Below are 22,226 nucleotides of genomic sequence, written 5' to 3' on the forward strand. Positions count from 1 at the left end.
GGTAGCTCCAGAATTTCCTTATGGAAGACTCCCGGAAGTGACAACCTTTATGAAAGTCCCATTCACCCATTAACTGTTTTTTCTTAACGATTTCCGATTCAGCATTTAAAACCCAAATGACTGGCTTCCTTTCAGGACAAGATTTTAAGAGCAGAAGCGGCTACCTTAAAAGGATTTCTCAAATATGCTGACTTTTCTGCTTTCAACTTGAATGTTATTTTTTCATCAACAACAAAATTAATACTATTTAGTAGGAAAATATGTTGACAGCTTTCTGATTGTCTTGAATTTCATGAATTGTTGCTGTAAGAGGAACTTCAGCAGAAGGTTGGGCAGTCTGGTTCACTGCCCTGTAGAAACCATCATAGTATAAGATCTTGTCCTATGTCTTGTACCTTAAGTGTCATTAGTGTCAGTTAAATTAAAGGGGCTGGACCATCCATGTTATATAACATTGACCACTTTCTGTAAATCAGCAGCAGTCTTAACTGTAAATCCTAGTTGTCTGATTTGCCTTAGACGTGATTCACAGGAATCTTTTGGACCTAGAGTAGCTTACTGCCAGTATAATAATCAGCTGGCCCCGGGCAATATGGACCCTGTAGTTTGATAATAGCCCTGAACAGTGCCTGAATATGGCTTCCCATTGACTTAGATTTCCTTTTCTCTACCATTCCAGAATCTCATTTGGTCCTAGCCGATCATTCCGTTCCAGAACTGAGAGACACGTCAATCATCCCCTTGTCTACCCCACTTATTTCAGGAGGATACAGAGGGAAAGTGAATGTGCCCAAGTTAGCCTTCCTAGCTTTAACTAATTAGGTGGCGCTCAAGCCAAGTTCTCAGTTCTCCTCCTCCCACTCCATGACTTTCTAAGTGGCACCATGCTGGCTTTTATGATTAAACATTCCTTTAGTCTGAGCTGGTAAGACCCAGACTTTAATTAAAGATTGCTAATTGACCTGTTCTTGCTGTTTCTCTACAGTAGACAGAGAAAATGTTGGGTAATTTAGTTACTTTCCACATGAGATAGACATAACGTGAAGGTTATAGGTATTTCTATTCTCTCTTTTTCATTTGCTCTAATTAGTTATACATGACAGTAGAAAGCATTTTGACATATCATACATAAATGGAATATAACTTCTCATTCATCTGGTTGAAGTATTTTTAATAATACTTTCTTGGTCTGTATATCTCAAGGATTTTTTTTTTAATCCTTGTTAACAGCAACTTAAAAAAAGAAAAGAAAAAAAAAATTGCTTTTGTTCCTTTAAGTAATACATGTTCATTGTGAAAATTAGAAAATACAGATAAGTAAAAAGAATAAAAAGAGAAAACCATAATAGCACATCATAAATTATCACTTTCCAGACTTAATAGCCTAATAATATATACACATTCTATGTATATACTATATATACATTATATGTAAATATATGAGCTATTTGTTTATAAAATTTAGAATTTATGAAATAGGATGAAAACTAATATATTGAATACTTTTCATGTCAACAACATATTTCTATAACATCAATTTAATAGGTGGACACTTTTTTATTGTGCATATAATGTAATTTATCTAATCAATATGTTGTATTGAACATCTAGGTTTTTTTCCTCTGCTGTAAAGCATTTTGAACAACCTTAGGGAACATCCTCTTTAGCAAAATCTTTGCGCATGTGACCTTAGGATAAATTTATAAAAGTAGATAACGATGAGTCAAAGAATATGTATGTATTTAATATGGCTAGACTGATTGCCCACCAGGAAAATGGTCATTACATTCCCATCACTGAGTTAGGAGAGGGCCCTTAAGTAAAATAAGAATGTCAGCTTCGGATTCCTCCTGCCAGTGTCGGATAAGTTACTGGGGCTCTGTTTTCTCAGTGATTATGGAGCGATGAGCAGTTACGACCCAGAGGAGATTAAGACCAGAGTTATATAAAGAGTGTACCATCTTCACTCAGAAGTTGTTCTGTCCACACTCTAGTGAGGTAGTGTGGACACTGCAATCCAGACATCAGGGCGTCAGGGCCACAGAGGTTTCTGCTGCATGTGTGTTAGGCAATAGTTAAGCAGCTCTTTTCTTTGTGTCCTGACATGAGAAGTTCGAAATATTTTCTGCATCGTATTTCAAGATGAGGTCTCTGTTTTGCTGATTGTGGTGGTAGCAGCAAAAGTACCGGTTCAGGGCTTTGTATATTCTAGGTTTATGCTATGGATTTTGTGTGTATTATCTACTTAGCATCTAGCACAAACCATGTGGTCTCAGCTGTTGCTTACATATTACAGATGAAAAATATGAGGCACAGAGGAAGTTAAGTCATTTACCCAAGGTCCCAGGGTTAATGTGTGGCTCTGCAGGGATTTGAAACCTGGTGTACCTGGTGACATCCACGTCTGTGGTCTGAGGTATTTTGTTATATTGCCTCTCTCATAGCCTGTCTCCTCCAGCCTCTGTTCATACTCACCACACTTATAAAATATGTGAGGAGGCAGTGAAATGGAGCAAATAAGAGCACAGGTTTTGAACCTACAAAGTCTAGATTTAGTTTATAAAATTGTGAAAACCTCCATTTCTCTGTCCAGAAAAAAAGACCACAACTGTGTGACTATGCTGTGTGTTATAAAGTGTGGCATCTGGCTTTAGTGTTATCTTATTAAAGTGCTTATAACCATATGTTTAATTAGGTGGGGATTTTGAAAAAGTGGATTTCCCTTTTGTTTTTAAAACTGTTTCAAACCAAAACACTGTTTGGGGGGATTTTCTTTTGCCCTCTCCAAATACAAGTTTGTACTTCCTTCTTTACGCAGTTTTATAGTTACAGGCTGTGTAATTGTTATTGCAGCCTACTGGGTATTGCTCTTGCCTTCACTTGGCATTTAAACTTCTAAATTTTAATCTTTGAGGCTCTACTTCTATTTGGACAAGACCATAAAATAGACAATTTTTTTTTCATTTGGTTCCCTTTATTTGAGTAATTTCGAAGCCTGGATCAGCTCAGTGATCCACACAGCCTGTTCTGGATCTCACAATACTATCTTGGTTGCTTTTTAATCCCTAGAAGGTTTAGTTGTCTTTAAAGTTTTGTTTTGTCTTCTACTGTGTTGTGGGTGGTTTTTATTTTTGTGTGTACTTACAAATATACAGCTGAACTCATGTATGCACAGACTCCTGATTAGTGAGAAATTTCCATCATTGGAGCCCTTAAACTTTTGTTCTTACTCCTCAGAGGCCAGATATGAAGATTTGTGGGTCTATTTGACTGTTTCTCTTAATTTCAAGTAGACTTCATGTACTTCAAGATATATTTCAAACCAGATGAGAAATTAGACTAGAATGACATAGTATTTTCCATCATCATAGATAGTATTTAAAATTTGCCCAGAAACCTGCAGAGGACCTGTGGTTGATAGTCTAAAAAATTGTCCTAAATGAGAGGGATTCTTATTTTTCAGAAATTAATGTTTAAATAACACGAACCCATCATGTTCTGATCTAGTTTTTGTCACAGTGGAGCTCTCTGACTGGGGTTTCCTGAAGGATTCTCATACCTGACCCCAAATTCCTTTGTCATCCCAGCTGATTACACAGTGTGTCGGCTTGTTTTTCCTGCTCTATATCTATAAATGGAGCCAGAAAATCAACAGCCAAAACCTTCCTTTCTTTTCTGAACTCTTAACAAATTTTGCATGAATGGCTGGGTAAATAAACCAGTCCCTTTCAGACTCACGGCAAAATAGCGTCACATTATCTCACTTTGAACAAACACAACAATACCACAAATTAAAATTTTAAAAAAGAAAGAAAAAAAAATAACAGTATCAAGAGTTCTGGGACTTTGGTTCTTGCAGCACTGTGCTTATATACTTTTGAGGCAAATTATGTGTTCAGGCATGTTTCCTTTGGCCTCTTGCTGATTATTAAGAATCAGCAAGAATGGTCCAGAAAAAAAAATGATAATTGCTCCCAAACTGTCCAGGGACATCTGCTTTATTGTCTCTGAGAGGTAACTTATACCTTTTGTTCTGAGATGAGAAGTGGAAATATATGGGCACATCCTTCCAGAAATGTTTTCTTCCTGGATTAGATCTTGGAGGTTTGTCTTATATGGTGGGGGAGTGAATCCAGACCTACCTTACAGGTATCCTCATATTTCTTGTCTTCATATCTGGGGCCAGACACTGGTCCTAAAATATTCTTCTTATTTATTATTCCTCATTTATTATTCATTTAGGAAAGTGGTTAGGGAATATGGTGCATTTATGCACTTAATATAAATGTAAAAGTTACTTGCATATTATTCCCCTTGGAAAGTATCCACTGGGTATGGATCTATAGTTTAGTTCCTGTAGCTACCATTGGCTGATGGCATTTGTTGTTTTCTTTCCTCAAATAGTGATGAGGTTCATTTCATATAATGACATACTAAGTTCTCTCTTTTCTGAAATCCAGACTTCTGGAACTCTTGGAATCTTCTGGAACTCTTGGAATCTTAGCCAGAAACCCTCTTTGGTAGCACAGAAGCAAACCTGAAGCACTGACTAGGCTGAAGAGTTGAGACCTCTAGAGTAAGCACCACTGAACTCATGGGACCCTAAAGGGCCCTCCTTCTTGCTTGATGCTGACAGATGTGGGAGAAACAGCAGTAGGTGTAGGACAGAAGAGAAACAGCCAAGAGACAGCCATGGAAGTGGGGGCCAGAAGTGGTCAGCAAGACCAAAATATGGGTATTACCTCTCCAGAGGTGAGCAGTAGAGAAAGAGCCACAGGTGAAAATGTCATTGGGTGGTAGAGGGTGGGCACCATGGGGTTGATGAACAGTGGAAGGCAGGCAGTCCTGGTACAGTGGGGACACGTGGCTGGGAAACAATGGTGATAGTAAACCTGAACTTCCCTGCAAGAATCTTGGATGGCATTTGTCATGCACCACATAAAACAGTGATCTCCTAAGATTAAAATGGAGCTGAAAAATTTTTGTCACCTACCAAAGTAGCTATAGCAACATCTCCATGCAGTGTGTTACTCATGTATTTGTGGTGATGCTGGTGTAAACCAACCTGTTTAAATACACAAATACTTACCATTGAGTGACTGTTACCAATAGTATTCAGTACAGTAACATGATGTAAAAGTTTGTAGTTTAAGAGCAGTAGGCTAGACCATAGCCTAAATATGTAGTAGGCTAGACCTTCTAGGTTTACATAAGTCTGTTCTATGTTGTTCATGCAATGACAAAATTGCCTGATGATGCATTTCTCAAAGCATCCCCATAATTAAGGCATGCATGACTGTATTTGAAAATGGGTGGGGAAGACACATCAGCCATGTGGATTGTCATGTAATGCCATGAAAGTATGAGCAAATGTTTGTTGAAGGAGCACTTGCCTGCACGCTCTGAGTGTGTGTAGTGCAGATGCACATACCTGGCCGTGTGCACAAAGGAAACTTTGAAGGTAGCATGAGCAAACCTGAGGACCCGCCTGTTCTGCCCAGGTTTGCAACTGACGGACTTTTGTACTCATGACAACCAAGGATTGTTAAGTTTGATGTGAGATGCTTGGGTTGGATTCTGTGATCGATGGAACAGGGAATCTAAAAGAAAAGTCGGGGTTCTGATGACCTGTTAGTGGGCAGAGCATTACGAGATACCAGTCAACAGCCAGACCAACGCCTCTGGAAGGCATGTCTCTGACTGATGTATGACAGGAGCAGAGGAGAGGCAAATCAGAGGCTGGGAATCATGCCCCGTGGCTCTGGAGACACTCAGCAGTCCTGTCGGTCCCCAGGAGTGCCTCTGTCCTAAGGTGCAGTACATTAGTCAGTGCCAACAGCACAGACGAACAATGGATGGAAGGCACATCACCAACGCCTTCTGGACAGGGCCCTTGGAATCTGCCGTGTACCATGACTCATGATGACAGTGGCCTCTGCAGACAAGGAAGGGCCAGTACTTATAGAAAATTTTATAATTAGGATTTAAAATTTTTAACTATAAAATGTTTTCAAGCTCTCTCTCTGGCAGACTCCCCCAAAATAACTCATTTCCTAAATATTCCAAATAGACCCTTGAAAAGTATTTTCTACTTTTCAAATTATGTCTATAAGACATTTTCCCTTGTGATTTTCACAACATTAATTTAAAGTGGGTAAGAATTTTTATTATTTCAATGTGTGTCCATTTTCCTTGTAAAGAATTTGAGACAGAAATTAAGCAAATTGTCTATAGTCATTCAACGAGGCTGGTGGCAGAGAGAGGAGACCAGCCATATCTTGCTGTGATATAGTAAAGAGTCTTCCTGTTGCTTTTACATGTGCTTGACTATGACCTCAAATGAGTGAGCTGTGAAAAGAACCCACGGAGAAGAGAATTTTATTCTCTTCGTGTTTTCACAGGACAGCTCTCCACTAAGAAATCTGATTTTTATTCTTTTTTTTTAAAGAGAGAATGAGAGAGAGAGAGAGAGAGAAAGAGAGAGAGAGAGAGAGAGAGAGAGAAATTTTTAATATTTTTTTTTGTTTTCGGCGGACACAACATCTTTGTTTGTATGTGGTGCTGAGAATCAAACTCGGGCCACACGCATGCCAGGCGAGCACACTACTGCTTGAGCCACATCCCCAGCCCCTGATTTTTATTCTTTACGTATACAACCCTTCTAAATACTTCTTTATTTTAATTTTAATTTATTCATTCATTTTTTTGAAGCTGGGGTATCAAATCCAGGGCCTTGCACATGCTACGCCACTAAGCTATGTCCCCAGCCCCATGAGCATCCTGTGGAGGCTATGTTGGTTTTTAATCTTAAAGTAAAAGAAAATGAACTTTGGTTTTTTTCTGTTTAGCCTTTCCTTGAACAGTGGGTCTGAAGCCCTTCGGGCGTACCTCTCATTCTCTATGAGAGTTGAGTTCTGGAACCAGAGTTCTGAATATAATTGCAGATACTTTTGTGTCTTCTGCCTTTCTTTCTTTATCTGGAGTGAGACTGAAATTCTGAGAGATCTTGAATTGCTAGTGACAAACAACAGAGAAAAAGGATACTTGGGAGAAATCAATCAAAAGATAACTCGGAATCAGGAGATGACCAAAGGATAAATCAATGGAATCACACAATCATTCTCAACTTTTGGAATGAGTAGTGCATACAATTTATACATAGGACATGTGGATAATTTATTTCACAAAAAGTTTTTCCGCAAGATCATTATCAATCACAAAAGGAATTTATTCTAGTGTTTTTCTAGCTATATCCTGACAGTGTCCCTGTGATGACGCCCATAGTGTGAACAGAAAGCAGAGTGTCATTCTGTGTGCTACAAGGCCTGGGCTGTTAAATCTGGAGGTCTTTAGGTGAGATGATAAATGCTCCTTATTAAAAACTGAGATGTAGCTGTGCTAGTGAGGGACGGCTGCTGTTCCCCGAGATGGTCCATTTCCACATCTCATTCATAATTGAAGTGAGGGTAATTTTGCCCATCAGAGGAGGTGGTTCATCACATGTCCACTGGCTCATATACCACAGCTCTCAGTGTTGCAGCTGAACAGCGAAAACCTCGTAGATAACAAGATCTGTGGGACCCTGTAAAGTGAAAATTCTGGAAGGGAGGAGAGAGAAGTGGTCAACTCCCAGTGCAGAAAAATGAGTGTAGAACACATTGCTGTCATCCACTCTGAACCGGGTCCTAAAAGTTTTGGACCCACCTGGTCAGACTTCACTAATGAGCCCTGCTTCCTCTTGAGTTTCCATGTTCTTCAAGGTCTCACCTCTTTCCTCTGGAGGACAGGTAGCATTGGAAGTGAGACATGTGCAGGGATAGTCTCCTTTGGTGGTGTCAAGTCGTGATAAAGGGAGCTTGGGTTTTAAAATATCTTGGTGAATGTGGTGGTGCATGCCAGTGGCCCGGGAGGCTGAGGCAGGAGGATTTTGAGTTCAAAGCCAGTCTTAGCAACTTAGTGAGGACTTAAGCAACTTTGTGAGACCCTAGTTCAAAATAAAAAAATTGAAAAGGGCTGGGGATGTAGTTCGCTGGTTAAGAACTCCTGGGTTCAAACCTTGATACCAAAAAAAAAAAAAAAAAAAGGCACAGAACTTGACATTCATTATCATCATTTTACATTTATCCAGGTGGCTCCAGAAAGGAAATCACTGAACATTGGGAATGGCTGGAGCAGAATCTACTGCAGACGCTCTCCATCTTCGAAAACGAGAATGATATCACCACATTTGTGAGAGGAAAAATACAGGTAGTGAGCTGGGGAACAACAACAGCGAAACACTGGGCTGGTGATGTGACTCAGCGCATACACAAGGCCCTGGGTTCAGTCCCCAGCACCACACACACACACACACACACACCCCAACTTTTTAAGTGGAACTAACTTCAAATTCACAGAAGTATTGTAAAAATCAGAATTGCCTGAAAACACACTTATGTACCCCTTATCGGGTTCACCTGTTGTTGACATTTTGCCTAATTTGCTTTATTCGCCTGTTCACTCAATTTGTGAAGTTTTCTTCTGAACAGGGATATTTTGCAAAACAAGAGCACTACCATTATCAATTTCATTAGTTAACTTTACAAGTTAATTTAACATTAATACTATACTATTTGGCATATATTCTGATTCTAAATGGCCCAATTATGCTCTTTGTAGGTTTGTTGTTGGTGTGGTTTTTTTTTTGTTGTTGTTTGTTTGTTTGTTTGTTTTCTGTTCCAGGACAGGATGTTGTCTAGGAAACTATTGCACTTCAGTTTCTTGGGCATCCTTCCGTCTGGGAGAGTCCCACAGCCTTGTCTTAGGTTCTATGACATAAATGGTTTTAAAGTTGTACTGTTCTGGTTTTATTAATAGAACACTTTTAGTTTGGGGTTTCCTTAGGTATTTCCTTACAATTCAGTTCACACTGTGCACTCCTGAAGGGGTGCCACATTAGTGACCCTGTGTCCTACCCAAGGCTTCAACTTCTCTAGTAGTGATGCTCACCTGCCCCTCAGTGGAGCTGTGAACCCAGTCAGGTGCTATCTGTTTTCTCCACTGCAGAGTTACTACTTTTATTCTTGCAAATAATAAATAATTTTCTGTAGGAGAACATGTTAGGACTCCACAAAGATTCCGCTCCTTATCAAGATTTTCATCTGGATTTAGCATCCATTGATGATTTTTTTGTCTGAATCAGTTTTTGCCATGATGGTTTGCAAAATGATGATTTTAGGAAATGATGTTTTTCCAGCCCAGCCCTCAGCCATGTTCACCAGTGAGCAACTGCTATTCTACCGTAAGCAAGAGCCTCCCTCCGTTTATGTATCTCTGTATTATTGATGTGGACTGCTGGGTGTCTCCATTGTGTATATTTTATTACTGGACCTAATTAGTTTGCTACTCTCACAATCCCAAATTTATCATTGGTACGGATTACAAATGCCTCTTTGTCATTGTGACATCCTCCACTAATTTTTTTTTAAATATGTCCCGACATGTGGTAATGCAGGATGATCCAGGCCTATTTTGTGTCTTCTCTGTCCTATATGTTTCAGTTTGCTTTTGCTTTTCAATTCCTCCTCCTCCTCAACATTGTTAGTTTTATTTTCTTTTTCTCAAAACAGGGAATATGAATGTTTCCAAAAGTCAAAAAGCATTACTTTGTTCTGTATCTGTATGTTACCCTGTTTTCCCCCAACTCCCCATAGTGAATCAGTGCCATCGTGATTTGGTTTATCCTTCCTTGTGGTGGCACACACCTGTAATTCCAGCAGTTCGGTAGGCTGAGACAGGAGGATCGCAAGTTCAAAGCCAGCCTCAGCAAAAGCAAGGCACTAAGCAACTCAGTGAGACCCTGTCTCTATGTAAAATACAAAATAGGGCTAGAGATGTGGCTCAGTTGGCCAAGTCCCACTGAGTTCAATTCCCATACAAGGAAGGAAGGAAGGAAGGAAGGAAGGAAGGAAAGAAAGAAGCTAAGACTAACATTTTACTTACTGACCTTTAATTCTTATATGTAAGACTTTACAAACTCCATTGTTATCAAAATGTATTCCATATATAGGCTGCTATTTATTTTGTTTTCATCACTTGAAATCTCCTGATAATATGCCACGTCAATTCATAGAATTCTCTCACATGCTTTTTGAACAGCAAAACAAAACATTTTTGTAGTTCTATTTTTTTATTTTGAAATATTGTTTATAATTATAAAGAATGCAAAGATTATACAAAGAATCCCCTTACACACTCTATCAAGCTTCACCTAATGTTAACATCTTACATAATTAGGATTCTTATCTAAATAAGAAATGAACATTGGCACAATGTTAGTAACAGGTTTTATTTGGATTTGTACCAGTTTTTAAAATTCCATGTCCTTGTTTTCATTCCATGATCCAATCCAGGATCCCACATTTTTTTTTAGTTCCTCATTGTTTTTACAATTACCTATTAAGTGTGTACCATAGCTAACTTCACCAAGCACTGTACTTGGACATTTAGGTCCTTTCCAGTATTTTGCAACTCTAAATATTCTTATGTGTATATATATATTCATGTGAACATATTTTTGTATTATCAGGATTGTATTTTTAAGGTGAGCTTGTAGAAGTAGTATTGCCATATTAAAGGGCAAATGTCTGTGTTGTTTTGCAAAAACACTACCAAATTTCTTCACAAGATTCGTACATTTTTAAATCCCAAATGGCAAAGGGGTGCCTCTTTTCCCGTAGCTTCACCAACAATGTGCATTATCAGGTTTTTGGAGTTTTGCTAATCTGATGAGGAAGAAATAATATTTCATGTTATTTCAATTTCTATTTGTCTCATTTATGAAAAATTGATCAACTTTTCATATGTCGAAAGGCAGTTTTGTATCTCTATAAATGTCTGCTCATACCTGTTGCCAGGTTTTCTACAGGGCTTTTGGTTTTATCTTTCTTTAATATGTTACAATTCTTAGTATGCAAAAGCCACCTGCCTTTTTTTGGGGATACATGTTGTAGAAATTTTCCCTTGGTTTATCATATGTCTTCTGGACTTCATTCATGATAATTTTGCCTTGCAAAGTTGTAAGTTTTTATCTGGTCAAGATCAGCAGTTGTTTCTATCATAGCATCAGGATTTTTAGGCATAGTTTAGAAACCTTTTTACCCATGGAAGGTGGAATTCTAGGAAGTGGTCTGACAGTTCCTATAAAATTTCCCAATATGTTCAGTTCTATTTTAATTTTTATACTTTGCTAAACTTCACACAAACATGTAGTAATTTTATAATCAGAAAAATAATTTTAAAAATACATTGAACTTTGATTTCCCCTTTGGGTCTGATGTTGTTAAAGGAGAGAGCTGAACTTGAACTGGACCATATAAAAAGGCCCAGGTAGGAACAGCAGCCTCTGCCTCCATTCCACCTGCCCCTCAGGAGGAATCTTTATGCACACCTACAGGATTTGTGGTTTAAGTTTCTATACCACCCTTATTAGAGAGATTAGAAGAGTAATGATAAAGGTAAAACTGGGACAGGAGGACACATTGGAAAGGATCAGTTTGAAGATGATTCCTTTTAGGGCCATCTCCTAGAATGTGGCAGCTTCTGAACCAAACCAAAATAAAACCAAAAGCAAATTTTGAATAATTGAGAGCTTATTGATGGAACCCAAGTGTTATCAGCATTTTATTTCTAAGTCATGTATCTGAATTTCTGAAATAACGTAAGTGGAGTGTCTGAGAACTCCTAATTTGCTCATGAAGGAGGGTCTGGATGAAAGGGGTCACCCACTGGTGTGAGAAAAACACAGAGACTTGGAGCAGCATCTCCATCCAGGGTCACTCACTGGAGGTTGTCTGTCACCTGTCACAGCCCTCCCTCAAATGTCATCATCCTTAGGCAGCTGGCACAAAGAAAGAGCTGTAGGAAGAAACCAAAGCTTAGAAGACAGTAGTTATGAGCACGAATGAGTGAATGAGTCAGTCAATCAAGGCCAAACTACGTCAAGTTGCCATTCTTTTTTACTATTTGCATTACACCAAAAAATGTCAGATTTAATTCCCCTGAAACCAATATGAGGAGGGAATTACTATTACATCGATTATGTATAAAAGAATGTCATTCATGTGCAAATGAATGGTTTACATTTTCGCAGAGTATCCACTAATTAAGGGAACCAGCAGACTTATTTGTTTTGCAATCTAATTAACTTTTATAAATTACCAATGGAATACTACAGAGGCAACTATAATCCAAACACCACACATACTGTTTTGTGTATTTCTTTCTAGACTTCTGCTATGCCTGTGAATCCTAATAGTAGTCTCAGTGTACATATAATTTGACAGTCCACTCATTTTTCTTTTACTGATATCTTCCATATTGTTATATAATTTTAGTTGTTTTTTCAATAACTGGATATGACTCCATAATTGCTTTATGGTTCTTCTCTTTCCAGTAGTCTCCTTAATAGCTTCTAGAGTGGTGGAGGAGAGGTATAAATGAAAAATACAGTTAACATTTTGTTCACAGTTTTCCCCACAGGTTTTTGTGTTTTCCTCTCTCTTTGGAATAGATTATAAAATGAGGATTAGGGGGTTAAGTAGTTAAAACATTTTAGTGGACCTAAATAGATATTATCAATATATTAGAATCCCTGTGTGATTATGCACTGCTTACTTTTCAGGATTATAGTTGTTTCACTTATTTTATAGTTTTAATATCTTAATTTTTAAAAATTTCTGTCTTTGATTATGAGGTGAATATTTTTTCATGTTTGCCAAGTTAATTTTACTCTTTTTGTAAAATCCTTGTCCATATCCTTTTGCATATTTAAATTAGCATCGGGCATCTCACACATTTTGATTGCATCAATTTTCCAAAGTTACAAGGTGCTATTGCCTAGAACCAGAGGGACCAATTTTATATTCTGTGGAACCCAGAGAACTTATGGGGAGAAGATATTCCAGCCCTTTGTTTCATCACCCAGTCCTCGTGGCTGAAAAGTTAGAGCAAACTATAGGTTCTGCATTCTGGACCCTGTCTTTTTGTAAAGGTGTGAGAGTTAGATGTGGGGCCTATTAATTAGCCTTATGATGAAATTTGTTGGCAAAACCTGGTCTACTGATACAAGTTTATTAGGCCCTGGAGTGTTTCAGAGTGATATTTACTCAGTTTCATATTTTTGTCAATCATTTCATACTTTGAAACACTTTCTTTTTGAAATTTTAATGAGCATTCTGGAAAGGTCTTATGATAGCATAGTCTGACTATGCTATAGTCTGACTCAGTGTTTTTCCACTCAAAAACATAGGGGTGTCATTTAGTCTTTTGGGCATCATTCTCTTCTAACATCTTCCCTATTTGGACTTTGGGTAAGACCTCCACCAGAGTGGTCCAGAAGAAGAGCAAACCTTAGCCCACTTGAGGGCTGCAGGCTTACTCTGAGCTGATTGGCTGTTGGGATTGCCCGGGGACCTTACTGCTGCTTCCTATTGGTGGGCTTTCACTTGTCACCTTTAATAACTCATTCATTTATTTCTCTTTCATTCTTGCATTATTTTAGATCTGTCTTCAAAGGCATTGACAACTTTGAAATGTCACATAGGCTGGAGGTGTATTTGCCAACTGGGAATAGCTTTTTCATCCCCGTTCCTTCTGAACCGGCTTCTCCCTACCCAGAGGTCTGATGCCTGCATGTTGCCTCTGGCTCTTTCTGGTCCCTAACACATCCCTCTGCTAACGCCTGCTCAACCCTGGGAGGCCTGGGTCCAGAAGTGTTCTCTCCTGGTCTCCATGGAGCTCAACGTCTCTGCTCAGTCGGTGGAATAGTATCAAAATTAATGACAGAAAACAATCCTATTTTAGATATTTTCTAGGAATGTCATCGCTGTTGATAATGCCAACCACACCGTCATCCTGGTGACGACAGACCAGGAGCTCACAGCTTTTTGTGTACTTTCCTAAGCACAGTCAACTCTGAAACAATTTTAGATTTAGAAATCTGCAACTCTGGACTATACATCAAAACCACTGTGACCCCATAAGTGACATTTTAATTTGGAAAGATGACATGTTCTCATTTGATAACAATTTATTGATTATTCTTACATGATAGATAGCGGTGATAAAAAATGTTCAAGATACTATTATTTTGGGGATTCATAATTCGTGAATTATGAATATAATATAAAATATAAGCAATTTTTTTCCACCAACATATAAATTAAGAGAGCCTAGAGGTGAGAATGCCTGGACTTCATTGAAGATCAGTTTAATGTCACAGGGAACATGCTTATCTCTGCCAAACCTAGAAAGGTTGACTCTGGCCAATGGAGATTTTATAGGAAGAGATTTGGTGTGGACCTGTCTTCTCTTTCACCCATGGTCTAGGGAAGTTTTTAAGGTGGGAATGTTATGGTCAGGTATGTTTTTCAGAAAGTGGCCTTCCAGAATCAGTGTGCAGACAGTCATGATAGGAGAGAGTTGGGAAGCCATCACATTCATTCCTGGGCTGCTTGGTGGGCCTGTGGGGGGGAGGGGAGGGCAGGGTTCTGTTAGAAGTACAGGTTGGAGACTTGTGGGGATCTTTGCAAAGGTCCACTGTTTGCTGTTAGGGTTGTTGTTCATGTTCTTACTTTTACTAGAACTGAACATGATGGAGATTTTGGAAAACCAAAGCCCCCTCTCCTGCTATCACTCATGAACAAAACTTCTGGTAACAGAAGTGGGGATGTGAAGAGGGATCTGGTATTGGAAATAAAATTCAGGACATATTTTCAACACATGATGCAGAGAAAATTGATAGTACTTAATATGGGAAAAGGAATCACGGTTGGGAGAAGGTGCACATGGAGGTGGAAAAGAATTAAACCACACTTTGGAGTGTGGTAGGATTAATGAAACAGAACAGCCTCATTCTAGATTTTAGACACACAGAATGGTAGGATCAAAAGCCAGAAGGTGAGCAAACACATGTCCAGGCCTGGAGGTTGCCTCAAGGCTGGCTGGGGCAGAGTTGCTAATGCAAAACTGTGGTCAGGTGTAGTACAATGGAATTTGAAAAGGTTCAGTGCTGGTTGAATTGTGTTAGGGTTAGGATATTAGGTTTCCCCCAAAAGCTCTTATATGAGACAACGCAAGAACATGCAGAGGTGACATGATTAGGTTAGGAGAGCCTTCACTCACTCCGTGAATTAGCCCACTGATGACATTAACTGAGTGGTAACTGAACGTGGGTAAGGTGTGACTGGAGGAGGTGGTGCATTGGGGAACATACCTTTGGGCTGTACATTTTGTATCTGGCAAGTGGAGTCTCTCTTCTCTGCTTCCTGATCGTTACGTGAGCCGCTTTCCTCTGCCACACTCTTCTGCATGATGTTCTGCCTCCCCTTGAGCCCCGAGGAACAGAACTGGCTTTCTGTGGACTGAGACCTCTGAAACCGTGAGCCCCTGAATAAACTTTTCCTCTTCTTAAATTGTTCTCTTCAGGTCTTTAAGTCACAGCAGCAAAAAAGTTGACTAAAACAGACCCAAACTGTACAAGGCCTAGAGTTTCAGACTAACTGGTGGGGAAACAGGATTTTGACCATCAGAATGTCTTAGTCAAAATTAGTTTTAAGAAGATAGATTTGTAGGGCACATGAAGGATACACTAGAAGTGTAAGAACCCAAAGGCAGGAATTCTAGGGACAATGAGGCAGGTGCAACTTTCCGTCCTAGGGATTCAGGAGGGTTGCATCACGTCAAGGAGAATTAAGAGGTGGCCCAATTCACAGAGATATGAGTAATACTGTCAGGATCTGAACCCCAGGACCATTGTGCTGTCCAGTACGTGCATTCCCAGGCTGCCTTGAGGCAGAGACAAGGAAGAGGGGCGGGGGATCTGACATTGCAAAGAAAAAGGTGGAATTCAGGGGGGCATTTTCTATTAGAAAATGTAGAAACCAGTTTTCAAAGAATTACAAAGGAAATGGGTAACAATGAAATAGCATCGTAAGCTGCTGTAATCATGAAACAATGGAGTAGGCCTGTCACTTGCTATGCAAATGCTTCATCTCCTGTCCAGCTGTCAACACATTCTATCTAGTATCATTTTTGCTCTCACATTCACCCTTTCTCTGCTCCACTGACAATTTGTTCCTTTTCTCTAGGGTCCCGGATGTCATAAACGGTCCTGAGATAGGGAGTCCATGGCCCTGTGCATCTAAGTGACATGCATTTGGTCTTTCTTTCCTTTCTTGTCTCTCATGATGATTTTTGTTGATTTTCAGAAAGGTAGGAGTTGGCACTTGGGAAGACTCTGTCATGATAAGCTCTAGTAAACACAACACAACTGGCAAAATGTTTACACCTCCCCATTTGAGTAAAATGATGAGCTGCATTCTGAGTGACTTGAAAATAATTGGCTCCAATAAACATAATAAGATCTCTGTTGTTCTTTTAGTATGCAAATGCCACTTGTTAATTGGCTTGAAATTTAGGGGATTGCCCTCGGACAGGGTTTGTGATTTTTAAAAAATGCTGATCTTAGAAATCTTTCTTTGTTTCTATTATGTATCGCTTGTCATATTGATACCGGTTGTATGCTTTGTGTTTTGATTCCTGATTAGGGCATCATTGCAGAGTATAACAAAATCAATGACATCAAGGAAGACGATGACACAGAAAAGTTTAAAGAGGCCATCGTGAAATTCCATAGGCTGTTTGGCATGCCTGAAGAAGAGAAGCTTGTCAACTATTACTCTTGCAGCTACTGGAAGGGGAAGGTCCCCCGGCAGGGTTGGATGTACCTCAGTATTAACCACCTGTGCTTCTATTCTTTCCTTATGGGGAAGGAAGGTGAGTGGTCTAGAATTTCAGAGGGAATCTTTGGAAAGTCTACTAAGGCTTTCGGTGTACTCATAAACCAAATCAAAATATCAAAAATCCATAGCTATAATCGAGTCGACACTTCCTTTTTTGAATATTTAACAAGCGAATCCATTTATTTTCAATTCAGTATTAAAGGAATTTTGTCATTAAGTAATAAAGGTTCACAAAAGGCATAATTAATTTAATAAACATGGATGAAAATCCGTAATAATTCTGATCTCAGAATTTAAGTGGCTCCAATTTGACTCTTAAAACCAACAAACAAGGCAATCAGGAGTTCAGGGGTTGAGAGACAGCAGTCAGTGCCTTGGAAAGATTTCCTGGAGCCTGCTGTTGACCCAGCCTTGTCCCCTGTGCTCAGCCAAGCTGGTGATCCGGTGGGTGGACATTACTCAGCTTGAGAAGAACGCCACGCTGCTCTTGCCCGACGGGATCAAAGTGAGCACACGGTCCAGCGAACATTTCTTCTCTGTGTTCCTCAATATCAACGAGACGTTCAAGCTGATGGAGCAGCTTGCCAACATAGCTATGAGGCAACTCTTAGACAACGAAGGCTTTGAGCAAGATCGGTCCCTGCCCAAACTGAAGAAGAAATCTCCCAAAAAAGTGTCTGCCCTGAAACGGTAGGTGGTAAGGGACTTTGAGTCTCTCTGTCCTCAGGACCGAGAAACCCATAAATTTATCAACTCGCACCTTCTGTGAATAGCTTCCAGGGTTAGAACACTTTTCTGGGAATGGAAACAATACTGAGAAAGACTTCCACTTTAGAAAGAGATGAATGTGCCCAGCTCCCACACAATGTAATGGGAACTCTTTGGGTCCTAGGGACAGAGGGGCCTAGGCCCACGCATGGGGGGTGGTTAGCTCTGCCCAGATGGCTCTTGTTTTAGTCAGCTTTGTGGTCACTGTGACCAAAAGGCCTAACAACAATATTAGAGGAAGAAAAAAGTTTATTTTGGCTCATAGTCTCAGAGGTCTCAGGCCACAGATGGCTAATTCCATTGCTCTGGGCCAAAGGTGAAGCAGAACCTGGTGGCAGAAGGGCATGGTGGAGGAAGGCAGCTCAGGAAGCAGAGGAAGTTCTGCTCACCAGGGACAAAATATAAACCCCAAAGTCATGCTTCCAGGGACCCACCTCCAACACCCAATTAATCCATATGAGTGGATTAATCCGCTAATTAGGCTACAGATAATTTCACCTCTGAACATTTTATATTGTCTCATACACGAGCTTTTGGGGGACATCTCATATCCAAACCATAGCAGCTCTGAAAAATGGTAGCAGAAGTTCCCCAGGCGAGGAGTAGGATGGAAATTTCAGACAGAGGAAGGGACATGGTATGCAGAGAAAAGCACAGAAGGAAGTAATTCAGTCACATGGTTAGGAGTGGACAGGCAGGGGGTGAGGAGAGGATACAGAAAAGCCTGGAAGGCTGGATGTGAGGGTTAAACTAGGGAGAGGGTGAGGGAGACGCTGATGCCTTCCAAAGTGGGACTCTCTGCCTGGAATTGCCCTTCCTGAGATGGGGAATGAGAGAAGGAAGAGTAGGCCCTGGGGACAGGATAGCTGAGTTTGATGAGATTGAGTAGAGTTACCTGCAGGACATGCAGTAGGAGATCAGTCCAGTAAGATAGGCAGGATGCAGGAGGATGGCAGGTTTGAGGCCAGCCTCAACAGCTTAGTGAAACCCGGTCTTAGAAAATAAAAGGGGTTGGGGATGGGGTTCGGTGGTAGAATGTCCCTGGCTTGAATCCCTATCACTGCAAAATTGGACATCGTTGGTGGAAGTTGGAGTCTGCAATGAGGTTGTTATTATGAAGATGTCCTTGGTGACTTGAGATGTGTTGACACAGTGGTAGAGGGCAGATGTCACCACCGCAGTGAGCTGGGCAGCAGGTGAACGGCAGGGAAAGGCAACTGGGCAAATGTAGACTGCTTTCTCAAGAAATTCAGTTAATGAAGAGATGGGTCTTGCTTATTTATTTATTTAGAATGGAAAAGAGTTGAACATTAGGATTGAAGGAAGGAGGCAGATGGGAAGGTTGCTGGTGAGGGTAGGTCAGGGGACAGGAGGGAGAGAGGGATAAGGCTGTAAGAATATGAATCATGTAAAAAGTGGCGTCTTGTAGACTGTGGAAGTTGTGCTTATGTGTGTCGGGTCCTCTTCTTTTAAAACAGGAAGAAAGTAAGAGTTGGTGAGGGTGGAGGTCATCCTGGGGACAGAAGGGAGGGAGCTGAAGGAAGCTCTGCACCAGTCAGTCCCTCTTTGCTCTGTGAAGCTGGAAATCGGCTGGCGGGAAGGAGGAAGGGAAAGGTTTAAACAACTGACATGGCGGACAGGAAAAGGTGCTCGTTAGGGAGTAGCCAAGAGAGGACCCAGCCGAGGTTGGAAGCCATAGTTGCCCAAGAGCTGGGTTGTGCCCTGGTCTCTTCATGTAGTTCTGTTGTCCAATTAGGATAAAGAGCAACACCCAGCAGATACATAGGGCTGTTTGCATTCTCTTAAAGGCTTTTCTTAAAAGACAGAGCCCCCCAAAGTGGCTCCAGGTATGAGTAATTCTAACAGCCTCTTTCGAAATTATTGCATTCTTTAGACAATGAATTTTGTATTCAGGCTTTGTTTTCCCAAGGTGCTTTGACATTTACAGATATTGATTGTCAAATGGCTCTGCAAGGGACCTAACTATAGTAAAATAACTTTATTGTGCTTTGGGGTCCTTAAGTTAGAGTTAACACCAATGTAAAGCTAAAGAGCGGAGTGACAACAGAGGATAGATAGGTCAAGGAGTGGACAGGTAGGCTGAGGGAGCGTCCCCTGCAGTGTTATTTAGAAGGTATTGAAACCTTTTTCTTGTCTCAGGTGAATTATAATTAACTGTTGCTTCCCAGTGATCTCGATGCCAGGGCCAAGAGTGAGAGATACCGTGCCCTATTCCGGCTGCCCAAAGATGAAAAATTAGATGGCCACACAGACTGCACCCTCTGGACTCCGTTTAACAAAATGCACATTTTGGGCCAAATGTTTGTCTCCACAAATTACATCTGCTTCACCAGCAAGGAGGAAAACCTATGCAGCCTCATAATCCCACTCCGAGAGGTAAGTTTCAGGCAAGAAAGGATGTATTAGGACGTTCATTTATAATGTGCTTCTCTGGGTAAATCAGTTGTTTTTTGGTTTGCTTTTTAATTTGTTTGTTGTTGTTTTGCATTTTTTTAAATCAGTAGTTGGTTGGTTTTTAACGTTGTGAATATGCTTAATTCACTGGTGGCATTTGTTACCCTTTCAGTTGTCCCAGTTGGAAGTGTCTCTAGGACCTGTGAGATCTCATCTTCCAGGAATAATAAGGGTTTTATTATCATTCAAAGATAAAGAGGCCTACAGATTAAGGGATGACTGCTACTAGAAAGACTGCTTGTTGTATTCACAGATCCCAAGAGGAAAGGCCACGACCAGGGCCACACAGGAGGGACCAGATGGGTCAAGAGGCAGAAGGAATAAGGGAACTCATGGGCAAGAGCCTTCGTTGTGTTTTGTGAGGGGAAAAACCAACTGGACAGACTTAGGATTGTGTAGTCTGCACAGTTTTGTGGGCTCTGAGGCATAGTGGCTGTCAGGAGTTGTCTAATTCCTGGCCCTAGGGTGAGTTGGGCAGGACAATAGTGGCCCTGACTATAAGCACTAGAAAAAAAGGAGTTGGTTGGGGTGTGGGCTCTGCATGGTTTGTTTGCTTGAAAAAACAATTTTCTAGCAATTGGCCAGCACTGAGTGAGGGTGATCTCTCAGGTGTCAGAAAGACCTAAAGGTATCAAAGCATCAGATACAAAAACAAGAAAATACAGTTCTGAATAGCCTGGCTTGCGGCCGTGGGCAGCCTGGTCAATAGGAGCAAGTGGGTGGGTGGGTTAGAAGTGCAAGTGTTTGTTCCCACCTGATCTGCCAGAGCCTCCGTTAGAACCACTAGACTGCTGGTGAGCAGCAGATTCCCTAGTCCACCCCAGATCCACTGACTCTGAATCTCTACAGATTTTGCAATCTGTATTTCAAGAAATTTCCAGGCCAGTTCTCATGTCCAGGAAAGTCCAAAAGATATTATACTTGCTCTGGGTTGGAGCTGGATTTCCTTTTGCCTGGGATAGGAGGTTAGTCCGATACTCATCTGGAGGGTTGCCTGTGAGGTTTAGGTTGAGAAGGACTTCCAGTTATATGTCAGGGGTCGGGAAACACAGGAGCTGGCAGCCCTCAAGTTTCTGGCAAATTCCAGCCTAACCTGATCCTTTCCTGGAAGATAAAGTAGTCAAACGTTTTGAACATTTAGTAGAGAGTGTCTCTTTGTCAAGATTTCCCATAATAGGCCAGGTGTGGTAGCACATGCCTATAATCCCAGTGGCTCAGTTCAAAGCCTCAGCAAATTAGGGAGGCCCTAAAGCAACTTAGCAAGACCCTGTCTCAAAATAAAAAATAGAAAAGGCTGGGGATGTGGCTCAGGGTTAATTTCTGGTAAAAAAAAAAAAAACAAGAATGAAAGAAAATCTTCCCCATAGTGAAGGATTAAAGTTTCTCTATCTTGTATATCTTTTAAAAATTTACTTAAGTAAGCAAATGCCCCTGGAGTTATTTTTTTCCTTTCTTTTTTATTTTAAGAGTAATGTATTGTTATCACAGAAATTTTTCAAAAGTACAAACAAATAAAAAGAAAACAAAATTTACCCCTAGTTTCACCATTTAAAGACAATCACCTTAACTGTGCACAGTACACAGTTTTCTAGGCTTTTTCTATGCATTGCTGTGTACATATCTTATAACTCAGATCTAAAACATGTTATATGGAATTTTTACTTTTATTTATATTCTTTAACAGTAAATATATCTCAAACTATTCCCTAAATAATTAAATATTCTTCTATAATGTAGTTTTTAACGACTGCATATATACATTATTGATATATTCTTTTACCTAAATTAGTTTGTAAACTTTTCTTAAGTTACAAATTACAAATTCCTAGAATCCAACAGACAGATCAAAAAGAATGCAGTTGGGCATGGTGGCACATGCTTGTAATCCCAGCAGCTCAGGAGACTGAGACAGGAGGATCTCGAGTTCAAAGCCTGCCTCAGCAAAAGCGAGGTGCTAAGCCACTCAGTGAGAAGCTGTCTCTAAATAAAGTACAAAATAGGACTGGGGATGTGGCTCAGTGCTTGAGTGCTGCTTAGTTAAATCCCTGGTACCCCAGCCCCCCCCCACCCCAAATAAGAATGCAAAACATTAAACAATTGACAAATTTGGTTCTTCTTATTCTGGGTCAGCAAAACTGGTGTTGAACACATTTTGAGGCCAGGATAAGTTGCTGGAGTGGAGAGATCAGTTGTCCTTACATG

The 22,226-nt window shown here is 40.3% G+C and overlaps 1 protein-coding gene across 1 annotated transcript in view; it reads left to right on the forward strand.

Annotated features, from left to right (window-relative positions):
- Window positions 1–22,226, forward strand: part of Tbc1d9 (TBC1 domain family member 9) — a 109,951-nt gene that overhangs the window by 50,421 nt on the left and 37,304 nt on the right. The window contains exons 3-6 of the mRNA XM_076864543.2: window positions 8,129–8,247; window positions 16,587–16,815; window positions 17,210–17,471; window positions 19,739–19,946. Of these exons, the coding sequence (XP_076720658.1) occupies window positions 8,129–8,247; window positions 16,587–16,815; window positions 17,210–17,471; window positions 19,739–19,946 (818 nt within the window). The remainder of the gene's footprint in view (window positions 1–8,128; window positions 8,248–16,586; window positions 16,816–17,209; window positions 17,472–19,738; window positions 19,947–22,226) is intronic.

This window comes from Callospermophilus lateralis, chromosome 8 (assembly GCF_048772815.1).
Source record: "Callospermophilus lateralis isolate mCalLat2 chromosome 8, mCalLat2.hap1, whole genome shotgun sequence".
Taxonomy (NCBI): domain Eukaryota; kingdom Metazoa; phylum Chordata; class Mammalia; order Rodentia; family Sciuridae; genus Callospermophilus; species Callospermophilus lateralis.